The following is an 18,605-nucleotide window of genomic DNA, read 5'->3' on the forward strand; positions in this document are numbered from 1 at the left end:
TTACAGACTGACGTGGTATTTAAGCAGAATAATGCAAATACCATGTCTACTCTCTGTACACACTAGTGGTGTGTACAGAGGGAGGGGAGGGATCAATCTTGAAACTCAATCGCTAAAGTCTAACGATGAAAAAGACTCTGGGATTATATTTCAGTGCCTCGGGTGTAGGATGTGGAGATTCTTTCCTGCTCAAACGCAATTGGCAAAACTAGAAATCCCACAAATGTTGTCCCTCACCTACAGATTCAGTGTATTCAAATACAGGATCTGTTTTTAGAGATTAGGGAGGGGTCAACTGGAGAGTAAAGCTTTTCCCATCTCATGGGCAGAACTATCTATGTAGTAATCTATGCATTTCCACTTTTATTTTGCTTATTAACTTTTTAACGGATCTGCCTTTCAACTGTCTTTGATAACTAGGATGAAGCTGCACTTATCCAACATATTTAAAGTCTAATATTTTTTGCATTATCAGCTAATGGAATATTAAGTTCAAGTTAATTACTCTTACAGTACTGGCAGGAGTCAAATCTAGAATTCCCACAGTTTGAGTTCAGACAACAGACACAAATCTGTGATGACTCTGTTGTTTAGATCTCTGCCAGTGGGTCCTGCAAACCACAGGGTTAGGCAGAAATGTGATTATCCCCAGCATGTGATCTCCAGCGTCGGTATGAAAGGAGGGCTTTTATGTGAGCTGTGAGCAGTTCTCAGAGGTTTGGATGCACTGGAAAGAGACACCGTTCTCAGCTCCTCGGCTCGGTGAGTCTGACTCAAACTCAACAGATATACATGTGTATGTTTATAGATAAATGTCAACTGGTTGTTGTTATTGATCACCAGGCTGCCGTAAATTATTTAAAAAAGAGATATTTCTAAACCGTACAGTACAAAAGCAGCTTTTAAAACATCATTCAGTCGGGCGGAGTGTCTTGTGTCAGTCACATTTCCACTCATCGAGCTGCAGCATACTTATTATCAGCAGGCGTATGTTTGAATTTTTCACATTAATCTTTCATGTGCTATAACACCATGTGGTTGCTGCTGTGCATGGAGTTCCCAACATTATTTCAAGGCTGTTTCTTATGAAAATTGTTTTTTTTTCCAGATACATATGTAAGATGCTGTTATTGTGTCTGCTGGATAACCATGCCACTCCATTGACTCACAAAAATGTGATCTGTACACCAGCTAAAATGCTCGTGTTCGTGCACAAGGTGTTGGGAGGAGTCTTTTGCACTTTGGGTTTAGCTTATCCCTTTCAGACTTTTTTATCTGTTGCCCCGATTCAACAATCTACATTCAAGGCGTTTTAAAAGCAGAAAGACTGAAATGAAATACCTTGAGATGGGGGAATATCAAGACTCCCAGAATTGCTTACACTTCCCCATAATTGAAGTAGCCTAGTCAAGAATAACCCTTGCAACATCATGTTATCTCTCAAACGTCAGACAGAGAGAGACAGTATCCAAAGTCAACGTCATTTCCATGCTGGTCTTGTTTGTAGTTTTATTACAGCGTGTTAATAATTGTATCACTGAGAAAGAACTACAACACATAGAAACATTAAGTATTATATATGCCATAATCAATACCTACCTGAACTTACTGTATTTAAGACTGAGTACATGATATTTTTTCAAGAGTTTTCATATTTTTGAAGACATTTTTTATACAATAATGTCAATAGCATATTTCACCAAGGGCTGACTTTGCAGACACCAGATGCTGTGAAGAGCTGTATTTATATTCCAATATTATTATCATTATTACTACTACTACTACCAACAATAATAATAATTTCAGCTCACCCCTCAAAGCAACGAAGAGGCTCATTTGCCCTGCTGTAAATTGTAACACTGGAAATATCATGGTCTGTGTCATTAATGTAATCTAATATCTGAAAATTTAAACAGTTTGTAGTTATTGTGTATTATTACATATTGGATATTTTTTAAGGAAGGACTATCAGACTTTTTCCTCATTAGGGTTACAGTAGTGTTCATACAGCTGTCTTATTTTGCAGGGCTATTGTGTAGTACTGTATATGGCTGAAGTGGTAGTCATATTGCTGTGCAGGCATAGGTTGCATGTCGTATACAGTGTTTCGTTTATAGCCTAGAAGTCTATAGATGAACATTTCTATTGAGCCAATAGGGTAATTATGAATTTAAATTAAAAGCCCATTGCTTCTAGACTCACCAAGACTCTTTTCTGTGTTTGTTGTTGTGAATTCAAGGTTTTGATCATGGCATAATCATCTGACTTCTCTCCTAATCTCCATCACTACGGGTGCAGAGGGACTGTAGAGAATGGATCATCATACTTCAGGCCATCACAGACAGTCCAGCCATGCCTCCAGCTTCCACTGGCTGTCATTTGCATACCAGGGCCTGACCGAAATCCCTTACGACACTATACTCACACAGACAGACACTCTGGAGGTGCTGGACTTGAGCTACAATCTGCTGGATGAGTATCCTTTTCTTAGTAATCAGCAGCTAAAGGACTTAAAGTCTTTAACTGCGGTCGTAGCCTGCAAAGCTTGGGTTTTTTAAAAAGAGAGGCACAAATGAAAGCTGCACTTGTCAATATTCTTAGATTACAACTGACAAAATAACTATATGTAATGTCAAAGAGAATTATCACCAATGCTGCAGTTGTCTTCAGGGCTACAGATTTTTTGGATCCACACACATCCAGCTTTCTCGTTTACCTCGGCTTGAGTCTCCTGTGAAACAAGTTTAAATTCATTTACATTCTATTGTATTGTGCCAACTCACAACATACATTACTTAAAGCATTTACATAGTTGGGTCGAGACCTTCGAAATGATAGCGTAAAGAGTGTAGAAGAGAGAGAGTTTTGGGTGAGCGGAGAAAAATGAGGAAGAGAGGAGAGGGGTGGTAAAGAGAGGAGAGTGGGAGTGGAGAGGGGGAAGAGAATAGGAACAGTTATGTAAGCGTCATATTATAATAACAATGGTAATGATGATAATAATAATAACGATAATGATGGCAATAATAATAATGACAATAATTGTTGTGTTGTGTCAAAGCTGGATCCCGCAGCTCTGAAGTCAGAGAGAGAGACCAGGAACAGTTGTATAACCATCATATTTAAACTCTTTCACACTGGTGGTAATGATGAAAATAATAAAAGTGATATTTATGGATTATAGATGTTATTAATGAGACCAGCAGCAGTTAATATCTAATATCTTTCTCTGTAGCGGATTTAAAATATGAAAACAGCTGCTGCAGCTGGAAATGTATTTAATGAGAACAAGTTGATGGTGGAGATGAAACATGCTCTGCTCCTTAAAGCTGACGGGAACTGCAGGGTTTGATGGAAATCTGCTGCAGGTTTATCACTACAAATCACACCTTTTATATTTGATTAATGTGAAAAGATTGATTTGTGCAGCTTTAAGAACCTTAAAACACTTTCTTGCCTGTGGCCTCATTTACCAGAATTAACTTAGAAGCATGTCAAAGTCAACCAATTTGACAGGGACTCATTTGCAGAGTAAGAATTTCCCACACATAAATCAACCTTCCTTTCTATTTACTGTACAAAATCCAGCAGCTGGATATTCTATCGATAACACGGGTAAACATAAATTACGCAGCGTATTTCCTCAGAGAGAGACGAGCCTGAGCAGCTGGAGTCACAGCATGTTCTCCTTCATTCAGTCTTTATTGGAACCCGGTTCTGCTCGGTCAGCTGGAGAAGCTCAGCACTCTGATTCTGGACTGCAACAAGTACACATCTCACGTCAAGTTCCCCTACATGCCCAGTGTGACCACGGTGTGCATCAACAAGAACCAAATCAACAATCTGCCTGTGTTTGTGGAAGAGATACGACGCAAGTTCCCCAACCTCAAGTGAGCCTCAGAGTGTATGTCGTATTTCTGCAAGGGATCTTTTTGTCTTTTCTGCTCCAGCAGACCTCTTGAAAAGATTTTTTTTATTGTTGCATTTACTAGAAGGAAATTTGTCTTTTTAACAACTAAAAGAGAAATAAAAAGTCCTGCAATAAGATTTCAAAACTAGATAGACATCCAAGAGAAAACACAACAGTCTAATGAGCTCAAAAATCAATCTGGTCCAAATGCACATTGTGCTCAGGCGAGTGGAATCAAGTCTCTATGTCGAGCTATTAAGATATAGAGCCTGTTCTTCAGCACAGGTCCTCCCCAAACCAGCCACTCTGAGTAACCTAATCATAACTTACATTTTACTTAATACCTCTATGAAGTCTTTAAACATTGAGGACGATAAAAACCATGATATAACATTGTCTGGAAGAAGTCCCAAGAGACACGAAACAGTGCATCCTGTCCCTTTGTCTGTTTGTTGGTTTGTTAAATGGATTTTCACAAAACTTGGTGGAAGGATGCAATATGGGTCAGAGAGGAACCCATTGGAATTTGGAGTGGCTCTAGGATTTGGATGTGGATTTTATATCTTTCTTTAACATTGCATGATAGGGTGAATAAAATCAGACAATCAAATATATGTTTTGGTGCAGCTTGATTGACCGTAAAGTGATTGTTTGGCCTTGGCAGAGGTATGTGCTCTCCTGAGTAACATTGAAGTTAAAAAGAAAGAAAGAAATAATGTCATGCCACATTTTGCCTGCTTTATCACAATCATAATACAGATAAGTGATCAATTCTGCATCTCCGACAACATAGAATTTATTCTATTCACTATCTTATTTGAAAAAATAACATCATGATGCAATGTTGTTTTTTTTTTTTTTCCAACATTATCATTCTCTTGTGGATTCTTCTTATCCAGGTCCATTCCCTGCTCATTTTCCCCAAATGTGGCCATTTTGGAAGAGTTTCTCCATGAACCAGTGTTGCTCAAATTATATCTCTTTTTTTTCTTCCATCAATCATCAAGAATATGAAATCCAGCATTAATCCTCTTTATGTATTAGTATTTTTCGTCTATGCCATTTATAGGATCCGCTTAAAAACGTGAGTCTGATTTAATGATATGATGTCGCAATCTGAACTGACAATACCGGGTTTTGAAATGGAGCCGGCCTGTGTGAGAAAGGCCTTCAGAGGTGAAAAGCGTACAAGGTCCTCCTCATGTAGGAATCCTTGTAGGGTGCATATGTGTTGTAGCCTCCTGAGGAAGAGAGACTGACAGATGGTGACATGCACAGTGGAAATTAATAACCCTCCCTTTTATTTTCATACAACCTCTGCTCTATTCCTTTCAACCACAGGATCCTCAGTATGATGAACAATGAGGCAGCACCAAGCTACTTCAATGGAGGAAGTCTGACCCAGTACAAAGACTACAGGTGAGCACTGTCGACTTGTTTCTGGTCTCTAATCATAAAAGTCTTCTGGTATTGTGGCCTCTACTCTTTTACTGTTTGAACTCTATTTTATTTGTTGAAAAAAATCTTGTCACAGCTTCTCACCTGACATTATGCTTCTAAGCAGGGACATACCATATTTTTTTCTGGGAGTACAGGGGATTCAAGCAACATCTTACAATTTAAATGTTCAGACATTTCTCCACTTCTAGATATTGTGGACGTTTCTAGACTCTGTCTAAGTTGGACTTTTTAGCTCAGTAAAAATGGACAAATCAATAAACAAAATTAGTAAATAAAGGATTTATTATTTCGCAAGCAGAATCGGCCAGTGGGAAACATTTAGGAAAATCACGTTGGAAATTAAAAAGTAAATCAAATGACTAGGAATATGGATGAATCAGACAGTATAGGATAATGGTCTTTCATCCTCCGTACACTGTTTCGAGTCTAACTACACAGTCCACTACACGAACAGTGTTACTTTATGTCAGTGTTTTAGATCCAGGCGACATGTTGGCTCATCTCTATCAGCTACCTGCATACGTATAAATGAACACTAGCTTAGTTTTAGAATGAAATACAAAACAACGTGGTGACACAACAGCATACAATGGTACGACACCTACATACAACATGAACACAAGGGAAAAGAAGAGAGACATGGGGGGTGTGGAGGCCCCAGGGTCCAAGAGGACTGACTCAACCATTTCCACTTCAGTCCTTTAACTAGTTGTGTATTTTAACACACTTTAGTTTGTCTTTGTCTGTTAAACGTGGATAGAATTCAACTTAATGGCTCTGTTGCTTTGTCAGCTTCTGCGTCTCAGTGAGTTGTGGAGGTGGATCGACCCACGTCACGTCCCATCACTGCAGTAGAAAGGCACAGCACACTGAACACTGCCAACACTGTCCAAACTATCAGAACTACATGTACAGTACATGCTGCAGTTTGTGTCATTTATATACAGTATATATATATAGATCACAAATCCAATGGGTTATTTCACCATAGCAGTGAAAATGAACATGTTAGTTTGTGTTTAAGCTCTTTCATGAATTCATTTTGTGTCTACACTGTTGGAGCTGAGTTCATTCCACTTTATTACTGCTGTTGTCGCTGCTGCTGTGTTGTAGCACATTTCACTATTGAAGCTGTTCCATCGTTTCTTCAACACATGTGGGAGCAGAATCCAAACATCTCTTCAGTCTAATACAGTCCAGTACATCCTTCAATTCAATTTGATTTGTATAGCGCCAAATCACAACATACATTATCTCAAGGCACTTTCCATATTAAGGTCCAGACCTTGAAGATAACAGAGAAACCCAACCCAACTATGGCGAGAGTAAAACTAAGTAAATCTACTTCAAGTATAAAAAGTCAAGTGCAGCCCATTCTCTCCTCTGTCTGTATATTGTTTAATACAATGCTAGTCCACTCTGTCATATATCTCTTTTAAATGCAGTCATGGACGAGGTTTATTTCACGACTGAGTCTTGGTGGTGGCCTCGTCCAAATCCTTTTTACATGCGTCTTCCACCAAATGTGCTACTGCTGCAGGAGGCGTGGTCTAATCCTACCTGCCTGTTCCGATTGGATCAGTGGACTAGTTCCATTATTGAAATATTCCAAAAATAAAGCAAACATGTAACACAGTGCATTGTTAAAAGATATACTGGTGTAGACTCAGATATTTACTGATATATGAAGTGGAGTAAAATTTAAATTTACCTGAAAATGAATCTACTTAATTACTGATTACTGAAAACATGAAAAATGTAGTACTGTAATGTAGTAAATGTACTTCATTACATCCCACAACTGCATCTATATACATGAGGTCAACCTGCACACAATGTTCTGCAAATGGTGATTTTCATTTTTCTGTTCATTTGTTCCTCTGCAGACAGTACGTCATCAGTCAGATCCCAGGTCTGGAGATTCTGGATGACACAGAGGTCCTGGAGAAGGAGAGAGCCCAGGCTCGGAAAACCTACAGGCTGCAGCAGAGCGGTCACGGCAGCAGGAAGAGGAAGGACAACTCCTCCAGGAAACACACACACATGCAGAAAAAGTCTAATACTATCATAAGACAATAGCACAGACTTGTAACAGTCACAGCTTTAGTGTAACACTGTCAACCCTATCATTTACTGTACACTGTGAGCTCTGTAGCTGCTTGTACTCACAGCTACACAATGTTTACACTCTATATTCAGATGTAAAAGCCATGTTTAATAAAGTGATCAAATTAAAACAGGAAATATTCCACTGTCGTTTGTACCAAAATCCCCTCTGACATATTTTATGTCTGTATATATATATATATATATATATATATATATATACAGACATAAAATATATATATATATATATATATGTATGTACTAAGTCTAGACTTCTTTTCAACACGTATACTTTGCTTTTACTGGAGTCTCAGTATTGGTCAAAAGAATTCACTGGAGATGGTCAGAGTTCAATGCAGTAGAGTTTATTCTTTTACAAGATGTAAACCAGAGCTGGCTCCAGAAGCCAACTGAAGACTGAGCTTCAAACCTTCTGCTTATATATATATACTCTACTATATATACTTTATATATGCTCATCCTCGTCTCTGCTGTTGCCCGTTCAACCAATCAGGAGGTGGATCTCTCCACTTCCTTTCTGGTTCAAAACTTCTGATTCGTCCCGAACCGAATGGTGTCATACTTTCCCAAGTTGACTTTGTCTCCCCCTACAGTCACGTCAGGGCTCGATTCTAATGGTGTATTAAAGAGGTGGTTGTTGGTCCAACTTTGACACCATTATAAATCTTGGAGGTTTGGAGGCCTCTGTTTCAGGCCTTACTCGATTTCGAAGGTCCTGTCTCCAGACTCCATTAGATTCCAGCGATGTCTATCTGCATTTTTTAAATTCTTACATTTCCACATGTTAAATATATGTGCAACAAACAATCATTCCAGTAAGGGTGCATACATGATTACATTTCTTTATGCTGGATATAACACACAGTTTAAGCATATAAGCACACAAAGGCTAATGTTTCTACAACAGCATTCATTGCTATGGTTTAACTGCGTACAGTGATAGTGGTGTGTATATGTGCAGACATGAAACATTGGCGCATGCATTCAAAGTTGAATTCAAATTTCAGAGCTCAGTCTTTTTTTTCTTGTCGGAACCTTTTTCCTCCTTGTGGAAAACTTTCCCATCAGACTTTTCTTTCCACTTCAAGGTGACGCCACTCAGTCCATTCTCGTTGAATCTTTCCTGGAGCTGGAAAACAAATAGCAGCTATTTAAATACGTGAAACAGATTCCTTTGCTCCCTAAGACAAAGGGTTATGTTTTTATTTAGTCAATTCAATTAGATTTATATAGCGTGTATATGATAACATGCATTATCCCAAGGCACTTTACATAGAAGATCAAGACCTTAAACATTGTAGAGAAACCCAACAGTTCCCACTGTGAGCAGCAGAGAACAGAGAGAGATAGGAGGAGGAGAGGAGGGAGGAAAATAGGGAAGAGAGAGAGATAGGAGGAGGAGAGGAGGGAGGAAAAGAGGGGAAGAGAACAGAGAGAGATAGGAGGAGGAGAGGAGGGAGGAAAAGAGGGATAGAGAACAGAGAGAGAGATAGGAAGAAAGAGAGACCAGGTCGTGCACCATCAGGTTTCAGCTGTGACAGACTAGTTGTTATAATGAAAACAATAAGAGTGATAATTATGAATGTAAAGATGTTATTAGTGATAGCAGCAACCATTCATATAATAGTAACCATACCAATAATATGAATAATAATAATAATAGAAGAATTGTGGTTTGTCTGAATCCTGCAGCTCTGGACACATAAACAGCATCAGGTCACAAAGTGACACTTTCGTCATGACCAGTCAAACATTTGATTCTATTTCTTTCATTGTTGTGGCTGCTTTGCATTGTGGAACATCTGTGGCTGAGTTTTTTACATTCACTCATCTACTTCATGGTTATTTGATGATGTCAAACTCTGTAATACATGTGTCCAGGGTCCATGAATGAGTTAATGTCTCAGGGTGGATTTTGGAGACTTGCCTTTTTCAGAATCTGTTCTCTCACAGCACGGTCATTCAGGTCCACAGAGGAGTCCTGCAGCTTCACCCTCACCTTCACCAACGTCTCAACTTCTGCTCAGACAAAGAACGAGGAGAGAAACAAAACACAGGTGTAACGTGTTGTATAGTTTAGTGAAACCTACAGTTCTTCCTGTGGTGATAGAACAACTCAGACTTTTGATGTAAAACACAGAGGGCGGAGCGTCTGGTCTCTGGGCTGCATGTTGCCTACAAGACAGCTTGATCAGGCCTGTCAGAAAACTTACAAATACAAAAACAAGCAACTTAGAAATACAAAAAAGATTCTCACTTGGGATGCTGTAGCAGACAAATGGAAATCTTTCTTCACAGGACAATAACCTCCATTTTCCTCCCTGCTGCAAATCGGCAACACCACATACGACTTTCATCGAGCCAAGTACCATTTCACCCTCATACCAGGAGCTGAATGAGTAGCCACTCCCGTCAGACCAGTAGATCTGAGGATCTCTGTACAAACCGATCCACACCCATTCTTCATGTTGCATCAAGTTATGTATCTTGTCCTTGTCAGCTTGGTTCCTCACAGTGACCAGATCTGTGTAGTGTTCTCTGCAGTGCCTCTGAGCCTCAGTCCAAGTCTTTGTTGTATTCACTACCACAAAGTCAGAATCCTCTAATGTTCCTGCAGTTAAGTTAGAGAACAAAAGAGGGATTGTTGAGATCACAATGTTTTCAAAATTATATTTTAGACATTATGTTGTATAGTAAAGATCAATATAAAACACATCATTACCATTGTAGCAGACAAATGCAGTCACTCTTTGGCAATAAGCATCAACCCATCCTGCTTTCCACATGCCCACACAGAGCTGATTGGCTCCATGATAGTTTGGGTTAGACCATCCCCAGCTCCTATATTCAGCTCCACTCCCTGTGAACCCATCTGACCACTTCCAGTCAATCTGACTGTACAGGCCAATCCAAACCTTGTAACCAGCAGCAGAAACTGTGTCTTTAAGTTTCTTCATTTCTTCAGTGGTTTCAATGGTGGCCAGGTCTGTGTACCTCCCTCTGCAGTAGCTCTGAGCTTCAGTCCAAGTCATTGCTTCAGACACAAAGTGGTACTGATGGAGGAGGCATGTGGAGAAGGTGAGGCACCCTGAGGATGGAACCAGTTATTTGTGTTATGTATGAAGACTCAAATGAATCTCTATATTCAGATTTCCTGTTAGACATCATACAAAGAGTGAAATTCACTGACCTGAGAGACACAAGACACCAAAGAAGATCCCTTCCATCATGCTGCTGCTCTGTGGACTGTTTGTGCCAGTGTTCATCACCAACAGTAAACTTAACCAGTTCTCATGTAGATTTAGGGAAATGTAACACCAGCTCCTCCTCTTCTACTGACAGTAGAACAGTCATTGTTCTGTTGCATGCTTTATGCAAAAAGGCAAAGATGCAAAATGGCATGGCCTCTCACTATGCAGATAGTTCTGATCATATGGGAACAACACTAGTCTCTGCCTCCACCCCTGTGCAGGTGGTGAGTGAATGAATGTTTGTTTGTGTTGAGGTTCCGAAGGTCCTTCATCCCAACAGCCATAAGACTTTTCAACAAACACGTAAAAACAGTGTAATAATTATTCCTCTCATTTTTCTGAATCTACCTCCTACATATATATCTATCTCATGTGCAATATTCATATTCAGTCTTCAGGTGTGTGTGTAATACTTTTTGAATTGTTACATCCTGTCACGGTCATGTATGTTCAGTGTTTCCTGTTTTATTTTGTAGTCCTTGCTCCCTGTGTGTTTTCACCCGTTTACTTCCTGCCCTCATCAGGTTCACCTGTTTGTCTTGTGCCACCTGTCCCCAGTTACTCATTAGTTCCAGTCTGTATATAAGTCTATGTGTTTCCCCCATGTGGTTGTTGGTTCGTCATCGTCATTTCGGGTCAGTCCTGTCCGTCAGCTCAATTCTGGTTCTGTCTGTTCATGTGTCCCGTCAGCTCTCGTCACGTTACCCCGTAAGTTTGTATCCTGCCTTGTTCTGTGTTCCACTCCTCTTTTTGAGTGCGACTTTTGTTTCTTGGAGATTTCTTTTGTTAAGTTTACCCCCTTTGAAATAAAATACACTTTTTGTTAAACCTTATTTAGTTTCTGCGTTTTGGTCCTCCCCTTCTCACGTCACCCCCCCACTCGAACCCTGACAGTACGAACCAACCAGAAATGGACCAAGCAGAGCTTTATGGTTTTTGTAGGAAGGTTTTTTATTTTGACTCCTTGGTGGATGAGCTGAGCACCGCAGGCACCAAGCAGCGTGAAAAGCTCCTGGAGAGAATGGCACCGGTGCGGGATTGGCTTAAGGACAGACCCTGGGTCAGCCACTTTGTCCCGCACCTGGTGACCGTAGAGAAGAGACTAAGGGACATCCTCTCATCCCCAACTCCCCCTGCAGATCCCTACCTCGGCACCCGCCTGGCTTTTGGGGGCCCCCGCAGTCTGCGTAGAAACGCTACGACGCGGGGCGGGCGCCGGAGGGGAGCCCCCTCACTCAGTTTCCATCCATCTCCACCAGTTAACAGACGGCAACCTCAATACAGCATATCGTGGATTCAGGCAGATGCTACCCACGTTCCAGCATCGGGGGTCCCGGCTGACGTCACTCACGTTCCGGCGTCGGGGATCCCGGCAGATGCTACCCACGTTCCAGCGTCGGGGGTCCCGGTTGACGTCACTCATGTTCCGGCGTCGGGGATCCCGGCAGATGCTACCCACGCTCCAGCGTCGGGGGTCCCGGCTGACGTCAACTCATGTTCCGGCGTCGGGGATCCCGGCAGATGCTACCCACGTTCCAGCGTCGGGGGTCCCGGCTGACGTCACTCATGTTCCGGCGTCGGGGATTCCCGCAGATGCTACTCACGTTCCGGTTTCGGAGGTCGCCGTTCCTGTTCCTGCCCCACGGTCGGGGTTTCAAGCAGTCGTCTCGCCAGTTCCTGCCCCTCGTCTGGGGGTTACGGCAGGCGGCACTCCAGTTCCTGTTCCTGCCCCACGGTCGGGGTTTCAAGCAGTCGTCTCGCCAGTTCCTGCCCCTTGTTTGGGGGTTACGGCGAGCAGCACTCCAGTTCCTGTTCCTGCCCCACGGTCGGGGGTTCAAGCAGTCGTCTCGCCAGTTCCTGCCCCTCGTTTGGGGGTTACGGCGAGCGGCACTCCAGTTCCAGTTCCTGCCCCACGGTCGGGGGTTCAAGCAGTCGTCTCGCCAGTTCCTGTCCCTCGGCTGAGGGTTACAGCGAGCGGTTCTCCAGTTGCTGCTCCACGGTCGGGGGTTCAAGCAGTAGTCTCGCCAGTTCCTGTCCCTCGGCTGAGGGTTACGGCGAGCGGCTCTCCAGTTCCTGTTCCTGCCCCACGGTCGGTGGTTCAAGCAGTCGTCTCGCCAGTTCCTGTCCCTCGGCTGAGGGTTACGGCGAGCGGTTCTCCAGTTGCTGCTCCACGGTCGGGGGTTCAAGCAGTCGTCTCGCCAGTTCCTGTCCCTCGGCTGAGGGTTACGGCGAGCGGCTCTCCAGTTCCTGTTCCTGTTCCACGGTTGCGGGTCTCGCCGGGCTCCGCTTCAGTTCCTGTTCCTGTCCCACGGATGCGGGTCTCGCCTGGCTCCGCTTCAGTTCCTGTTCCGCGGTTGCGGGTCTCACCTGGCTCCGCTTCAGTTCCTGTTCCTGTTCCACGGATGCGGGTCTCGCCTGGCTCCGCTTCAGTTCCTGTTCCGGTCCCACGGATGCGGGTCTCGCCTGGCTCCGCTTCAGTTCCTGTTCCTGTCCCACGGTCGAGGGTTAGGCCGGCAGCTGTCGTCTCCTCCGGTACAGCGACAGCAGCGTCATCGGTCATCTCCTCCTGAGTGTCGACCTCAGCGTCAGCTGCTATCTTCTCCAGAGCCTCCCGTGTCACAGCAGCAGCCCCAGCTGCTATCTTCTCCCGAGCCTCCTGTGTCACAGCAGCAGCCTCAGCTGCTATCTTCTCCCGAGCCTCCTGTGTCACAGCAGCAGCCTCAGCTGCTATCTTCTCCCGAGCCTCCTGTGTCACAGCAGCAGCCTCAGCTGCTATCTTCTCCAGAGCCTCCTGTGTCACAGGAGCAGCCTCAGCTGCTATCTTCTCCAGAGCCTCCTGTGTCACAGCAGCAGCCCCAGCTGCTATCTTCCCCAGAACTTCCTTTGACTGGACTGCAGAAGCAGCTGATTTTCCCTGAGCCCCTGGGCTCTGTTTCTGATCGGCCTCCGGGCCGCCCACCCGAGCCCCCGGGCTCTGTTTCTGACCGGCCTCCGGGCCGCCCGCCCGAGCCCCCGGGCTCAGTTTCTGACCGGCCTCCGGGCTGCCCGCCCGAGCCCCCGGGCTCTGTTTCTGACCGGCCTCCGGGCCGCCCGCCCGAGCCCCCGGGCTCTGTTCCAGATTCCCACCCTCCTCCCACCCCTCTCAGTTTCATGTGTACTCCTCCTTTAATTTCAGTTTTGGACCGTCTGGAATCCGGTCCTTAAGGGGGGGGTTATGTCACGGTCATGTATGTTCAGTGCTTCCTGTTTTATTTTGTAGTCCTTGCTCCCTGTGTGTTTTCACCCGTTTACTTCCTGCCCTCATCAGGTTCACCTGTTTGTCTTGTGCCACCTGTCCCCAGTTACTCATTAGTTCCAGTCTGTATATAAGTCTTTGTGTTTCCCCCATGTGGTTGTTGGTTCGTCATCGTCATTTCGGGTCAGTCCTGTCCGTCAGCTCAATTCTGGTTCTGTCTGTTCATGTGTCCCGTCAGCTCTCGTCACGTTACCCCGTAAGTTTGTATCCTGCCTTGTTCTGTGTTCCACTCCTCTTTTTGAGTGAGACTTTTGTTTCTTGGAGATTTCTTTTGTTAAGTTTACCCCCTTTGAAATAAAATACAATAAAATACTTTTTGTTAAACCTTATTTAGTTTCTGCGTTTTGGTCCTCCCCTTCTCACGTCACCCCCCCACTCGAACCCTGACACATCCAATGTATATTTTCCACTTCCCATGTGCAATATCACTGTGCATTTCTGGTGTATTTTTATAGTGTTTACATTTTTCTATATATATACATATATATATATATATATATATATATATGTATTCTTATTTTTTTATACTTTTATTTTTCTCTACCTTAATGCCCTTCTGTAGCTGTAATGTCGAAATTTCCCCAGTGTTTAATGAATAAAGTCTTTCTTATCGTATCTTATCTTATCTTTGCTCACACCGTGGATCCAATGATACCTCTGTGACAGGGATGTTTGAAATGTTTATCTATTAATGTTGTGATCCCCTCTAATTCCATCCAATATGTAGATCACATGAAAATAAGGATGAAAAGAGAAGAGAAAGAAATGATGATGATGAGTATTATTATTATTATTATACTGCTATCATCTATAAATGATTTTCAGTACAACCAGTCTGACAATAGCTCCTGGTCTCTCTCTCTCCTCCTTCTCTTTGCCTGCTTTCAGGTATCCAGTGTTCATCTTTACAACATGGATGTGTTCATGGAGACACCATTTGCCCCACATGTCTCAGATCCAGTCCTTCTAGGCCCAAGCACCAACTCAGCCCCAGCATGTTGTGTGTTTCCTGATCTCAACCACAAACAGCAGCTCTACAGCAGCACTTCCTGGAAGAATTATTCCACTTCCTAAAAATAATGCAAAGGAGTCAACATGACAACACTTCTTTCTGTTGTTCTGGCTGCTTTGCATTGTAAAACCTCTCTGGCAGGAGTTCTTTGTATTCACTCATGTCCCTCATGGTTACTTTCACAGCAGGGTCATTCAGGTCCAGAGGAGTCCTGCAGCTTCAACAACGAGGAGAGAAACAAAACACAAGTTTCCAGTGGTACTAGCTTTGTGAAGAAGGATCGGGAGAAGGACTTCAGCCACCATCACCACCAACATCGGGACCCCACAGGGCTGTGTCCTCAGCCCCATCCTCTACACCCTGTTCACCCATGACTGCGTCGCTTCCCACCCCGACAACACCATCGTCAAGTTTGCCGACGACACTGCCGTGATAGAACGCATCACCGGCGGTGGCGAGGCAGCCTACAGGAGGGAGGTGGACAATCTAGTGACGTGGTGTGGAGACAACAACCTCACCCTCAACACAGACAAGACCAAGGAGATGGTAGTGGACATGGGGAAGGAGAGGAGGCCTCACCAGCCACTGTTCATCCGAGGTCTTGAGGTGGAGAGGGTGAGGAACTTCAAGGACCTGGGGGTCCAAATCAGTGACGACCTCACTTGGACATTGAACACTACACAGATGGTGAAGAAGGCTCAGCAGCGGCTGTATTTCCTGAGGAGGCTGAGGAAATTTGGGATGGCCCCCAGGATCCTCAGCAATTTCTACAGCTGCACAATTGAGTCTGTCCTGACCAACTGCATCACTGTGTGGTACGGCAGCTCTACTGTACGGGACCGCAAACGCCTGCAGAGAGTGGTAAAGACTGCGTCTAAGATCACCAGGACACCACAACCCTCTCTGCAGTGCATCTATCACCGCAGAGTCCACAGGAGAGCTGTCTCCATCATCAAAGACCCCACTCACCCCCAACATGGACTTTTCACACTCCTACCCTCAGGCCGCAGGTTCAGGAGCGTGAGATGCAGAACCACCAGGATCAAGGACTCCTTCTTTCCCACAGCCGTTAGACTGCTAAACAGCTGAACCCACCCTTAAGGACTGAGCCCCCCCTCACTGGTCACTTTATCTTCTATTGGACACTTTATTCCATTGCACTACATAACCTGTTGCCTTGAATCCATCAGCTCAATTGCACTATACCGTTTACTGCGGAATGTTGTACATCATTTTTCATCACACAAGAACATTTTATGTTTCTCTCCCTATAGTTTATATTTCTATTTTTTACTGCATTTGCTTTGTTATATTTTCTTAGATTTATTTATATATATTCCGGCATCCTGTGTGGGCAGCAATGTAAGAATTTCATTGTACAGGGAAACGTGTTTCTTTACCGTGCATATGACAATAAAGCTTTGAAATTGAAATTGAAATTTCAGTGTGTCGTCACTTCTGACTGCATATGTCTGTCAGGTCATGGTCAAGTCCTGTTAGACTGTCCAGAAGAGAAAAGTAAAGACTTAGATATTAAGGACAAGCTATCTTGGGGGGATTGTAATCCAGAGGCTGGTGTAGTATTTTCATAAATCAGGGGCCACAATTAACACAGAGGGGCCAATTCCATATCAAACATCCATGTCCAACTCCTGATTCAGTAACATGCACATTTAAAGATTCACTCTTTAGAGTTTGGTGACATCTAGTGGTGAAGTTGCATGTTGCAGCTGAGTACCTCTCACATCTCACAAGTTTCATGAATTTGAGTGTTGTTGTGAGAGACAACGATCATGGAAGCAGAGGCCAAGGGATGACTGTCTGTGACCTACATTTCCCATAATGCAACTTTAAAGCATTTTTCTTTGCACCTGATAACTTCCACCTCCTTTTAACTTCTACCCTCTCCGTTTAGAATTCAGGGTTTCAGTTGTAAATGTGTGGTTTCCAAACTCAAGCCAAAGTATCTGGTTTACAGATCTTCTCACAACCACACAATGAAAACCTTTGCCCCCTGGTGGCTGACTGAAGTACAGGTCATACACACTGCCCCTCCATGTTAGTGGAGTGACATGGATAAAACTAAAATGACTTGATTGACAGAAAGAAACTTGAAGTGGAGATGTGTCATAACATGTTTACCAACGGTTCATGGATTTTTACAGGCTGAGTAAAACTTGCCATGGTGGTAAACTGGGTAAACTAACACTAACTATGTGAAATGTTGGAATGTCCCTTTTTAAAATCTCAACTTTTGTTAAAATAATAGAGTTGTACAGCTTGCTTCAGGTTAAACTTCAGTAGTTGACGTGATGCTAAGAAGCGTTTACTTTGTAGAGAAGAGGGTCTGTGTTTTTTACTTGGTGTATATCAGCGATAACAGATTGATTTACAATGTCAGTAGTTTCAGGAAAAGAAACGGTTTTACTTTGGGGAACTACATGCAGCACTTTGGTGAAACAGACCACAGTCTGACTTTCTAGTGAAATGTTAGTTATTTCCATGCATTGTGTCTGTTAGTATCTCCTTCTTCACTCTGTTTCCATATCACTTCTCCTCTCTCCTCTCTTGACTGCTTGTTATCTTATATCAGTTCCTTCCTCTGCTTGTGCTCGACTCCCTTCTTTGGTGCTGGATGTTCTCTCTGTGTTTCCTATCAGCTGCTGTGCCAGACTGGTCAGTTGCATAGACCACGAGGCCCAGCTGGTAGACCTGCAGCTATGCTAACAGGTAGAGGCACATACATCTAGACAATGCTGTCGATAACAAGTTACAAGATTTACTTTAGCTGTATTACAATAAGGTTCTATATGTCAGGTCAAAGTGTATGTATGTAAATACATTCATCAGAAATGTCCTCCACTGCCTGCCCTAAATTAAAACCATCAAGACAGAGACCTTGCTCCCCTTCAGGTGAACAGTGACAACATTCCCCTCTTTGAGAAGGGCAAGGGGGAACTCCTCAGCCTTTACGTACAACATTGATATCAGAGGAAGCCTTTGTTTGATTATAAAATAATAATGTCCCAATGTTTCTCTCAGGATTGTGTCAGGTATATGTGAAGCTGTTTATCACAATCAGTAAGTGGTTGTGATCACTTTTAATCTTTTATGTGTGTGTCAGCCACACTAGCGGTCAGACATTCGTGCACGAATTGCATTCAAGGCAATCGTGCTCACAGGCATTCAGACAACTCAGCTTCTTCAGTGGAAACTTTTTTCCAATGAAACCTGTGAAAGGATGTTTGAAATGTTTATGTATAAATGTTGTGATCACCTCTAAAGAAATTTCACCAATTCCGTCCAATATGTCGATCCACCAGATGAGAATAAGGATGAAAAGAGAAGAAATGGAAATGAAGTCACAGGACATGGTTCATTATTATTGTGTTTGTTCTCTCCTGCAGTTTTGCTTCTCTGACTCCAGAGCTGCAGGATCCAGATCTGACACTACTCAACAAGTAGGATTCTGATTTATAACCTCACAACATGAATATCACTCTTATTATTCTCATTATAACAACTAGTCTGACAGAGCTTAAATATCATGCG

At 43.2% G+C, this 18,605-nt stretch overlaps 2 protein-coding genes across 4 annotated transcripts; one reads left to right on the plus strand and one right to left on the minus strand.

Moving 5' to 3' along the window:
* The first annotated feature begins 478 nt into the window (after window positions 1-478).
* On the plus strand, window positions 479-7,612 carry LOC109637666 (leucine-rich melanocyte differentiation-associated protein). 2 transcript variants are annotated; one of them, XM_069518563.1, is made up of 5 exons: window positions 479-762; window positions 2,240-2,476; window positions 3,705-3,887; window positions 5,249-5,326; window positions 7,255-7,612. In XM_069518563.1, exons 2-5 carry the CDS (start codon window positions 2,313-2,315, stop codon window positions 7,445-7,447), a joined length of 618 nt encoding a protein of 205 aa, XP_069374664.1. In that variant the 5' UTR covers window positions 479-762; window positions 2,240-2,312; the 3' UTR covers window positions 7,448-7,612. The 2 variants fall into 2 exon arrangements, with proteins under 2 accessions (XP_069374664.1, XP_019955750.2); XM_020100191.2 differs by having other exon boundaries at window positions 2,299-2,476.
* Window positions 7,613-7,823: 211 nt separating this feature from the next.
* LOC138406515 (putative C-type lectin domain family 20 member A) lies at window positions 7,824-10,761 on the minus strand. Of its 2 annotated transcripts, none has more exons than XM_069518952.1 (5): window positions 10,686-10,761; window positions 10,218-10,583; window positions 9,753-10,106; window positions 9,423-9,514; window positions 7,824-8,624 (listed from the first exon to the last, which is right to left on the minus strand). In XM_069518952.1, the coding sequence occupies exons 1-5, from the start codon at window positions 10,759-10,761 to the stop codon at window positions 8,499-8,501; spliced, it is 1,014 nt and encodes a 337-aa protein (XP_069375053.1). In that variant the 3' UTR covers window positions 7,824-8,498. The 2 variants fall into 2 exon arrangements, with proteins under 2 accessions (XP_069375053.1, XP_069375052.1); XM_069518951.1 differs by having other exon boundaries at window positions 9,423-9,517.
* Between the last annotated feature and the right edge of the window lie 7,844 nt (window positions 10,762-18,605).

This window comes from Paralichthys olivaceus, chromosome 22 (assembly GCF_024713975.1).
Source record: "Paralichthys olivaceus isolate ysfri-2021 chromosome 22, ASM2471397v2, whole genome shotgun sequence".
NCBI classification, from domain to species: Eukaryota; Metazoa; Chordata; class Actinopteri; order Pleuronectiformes; family Paralichthyidae; genus Paralichthys; species Paralichthys olivaceus.

What these genes read in the sequence shown, in the direction of transcription:
- LOC109637666 (XM_069518563.1), top strand. Translation starts at nt 2,313, where the DNA reads ATGGATCATCATACTTCAGGCCATCACAGACAGTCCAGCCATGCCTCC. An exon ending in CGCAAGTTCCCCAACCTCAA is followed by an intron (nt 3,888 to 5,248) that starts GTGAGCCTCAGA and finishes TTTCAACCACAG; the next exon opens with GATCCTCAGTATGATGAACA. An exon ending in ACCCAGTACAAAGACTACAG is followed by an intron (nt 5,327 to 7,254) that starts GTGAGCACTGTC and finishes GTTCCTCTGCAG; the next exon opens with ACAGTACGTCATCAGTCAGA.
- LOC138406515 (XM_069518951.1), bottom strand. Translation starts at nt 10,761, where the DNA reads ATGAACACTGGCACAAACAGTCCACAGAGCAGCAGCATGATGGAAGGG. An exon ending in TGGTGTCTTGTGTCTCTCAG is followed by an intron (nt 10,584 to 10,685) that starts GTCAGTGAATTT and finishes TTCCATCCTCAG; the next exon opens with GGTGCCTCACCTTCTCCACA. An exon ending in GAGAACAGATTCTGAAAAAG is followed by an intron (nt 8,625 to 9,422) that starts GCAAGTCTCCAA and finishes TTTGTTTTCCAG; the next exon opens with CTCCAGGAAAGATTCAACGA.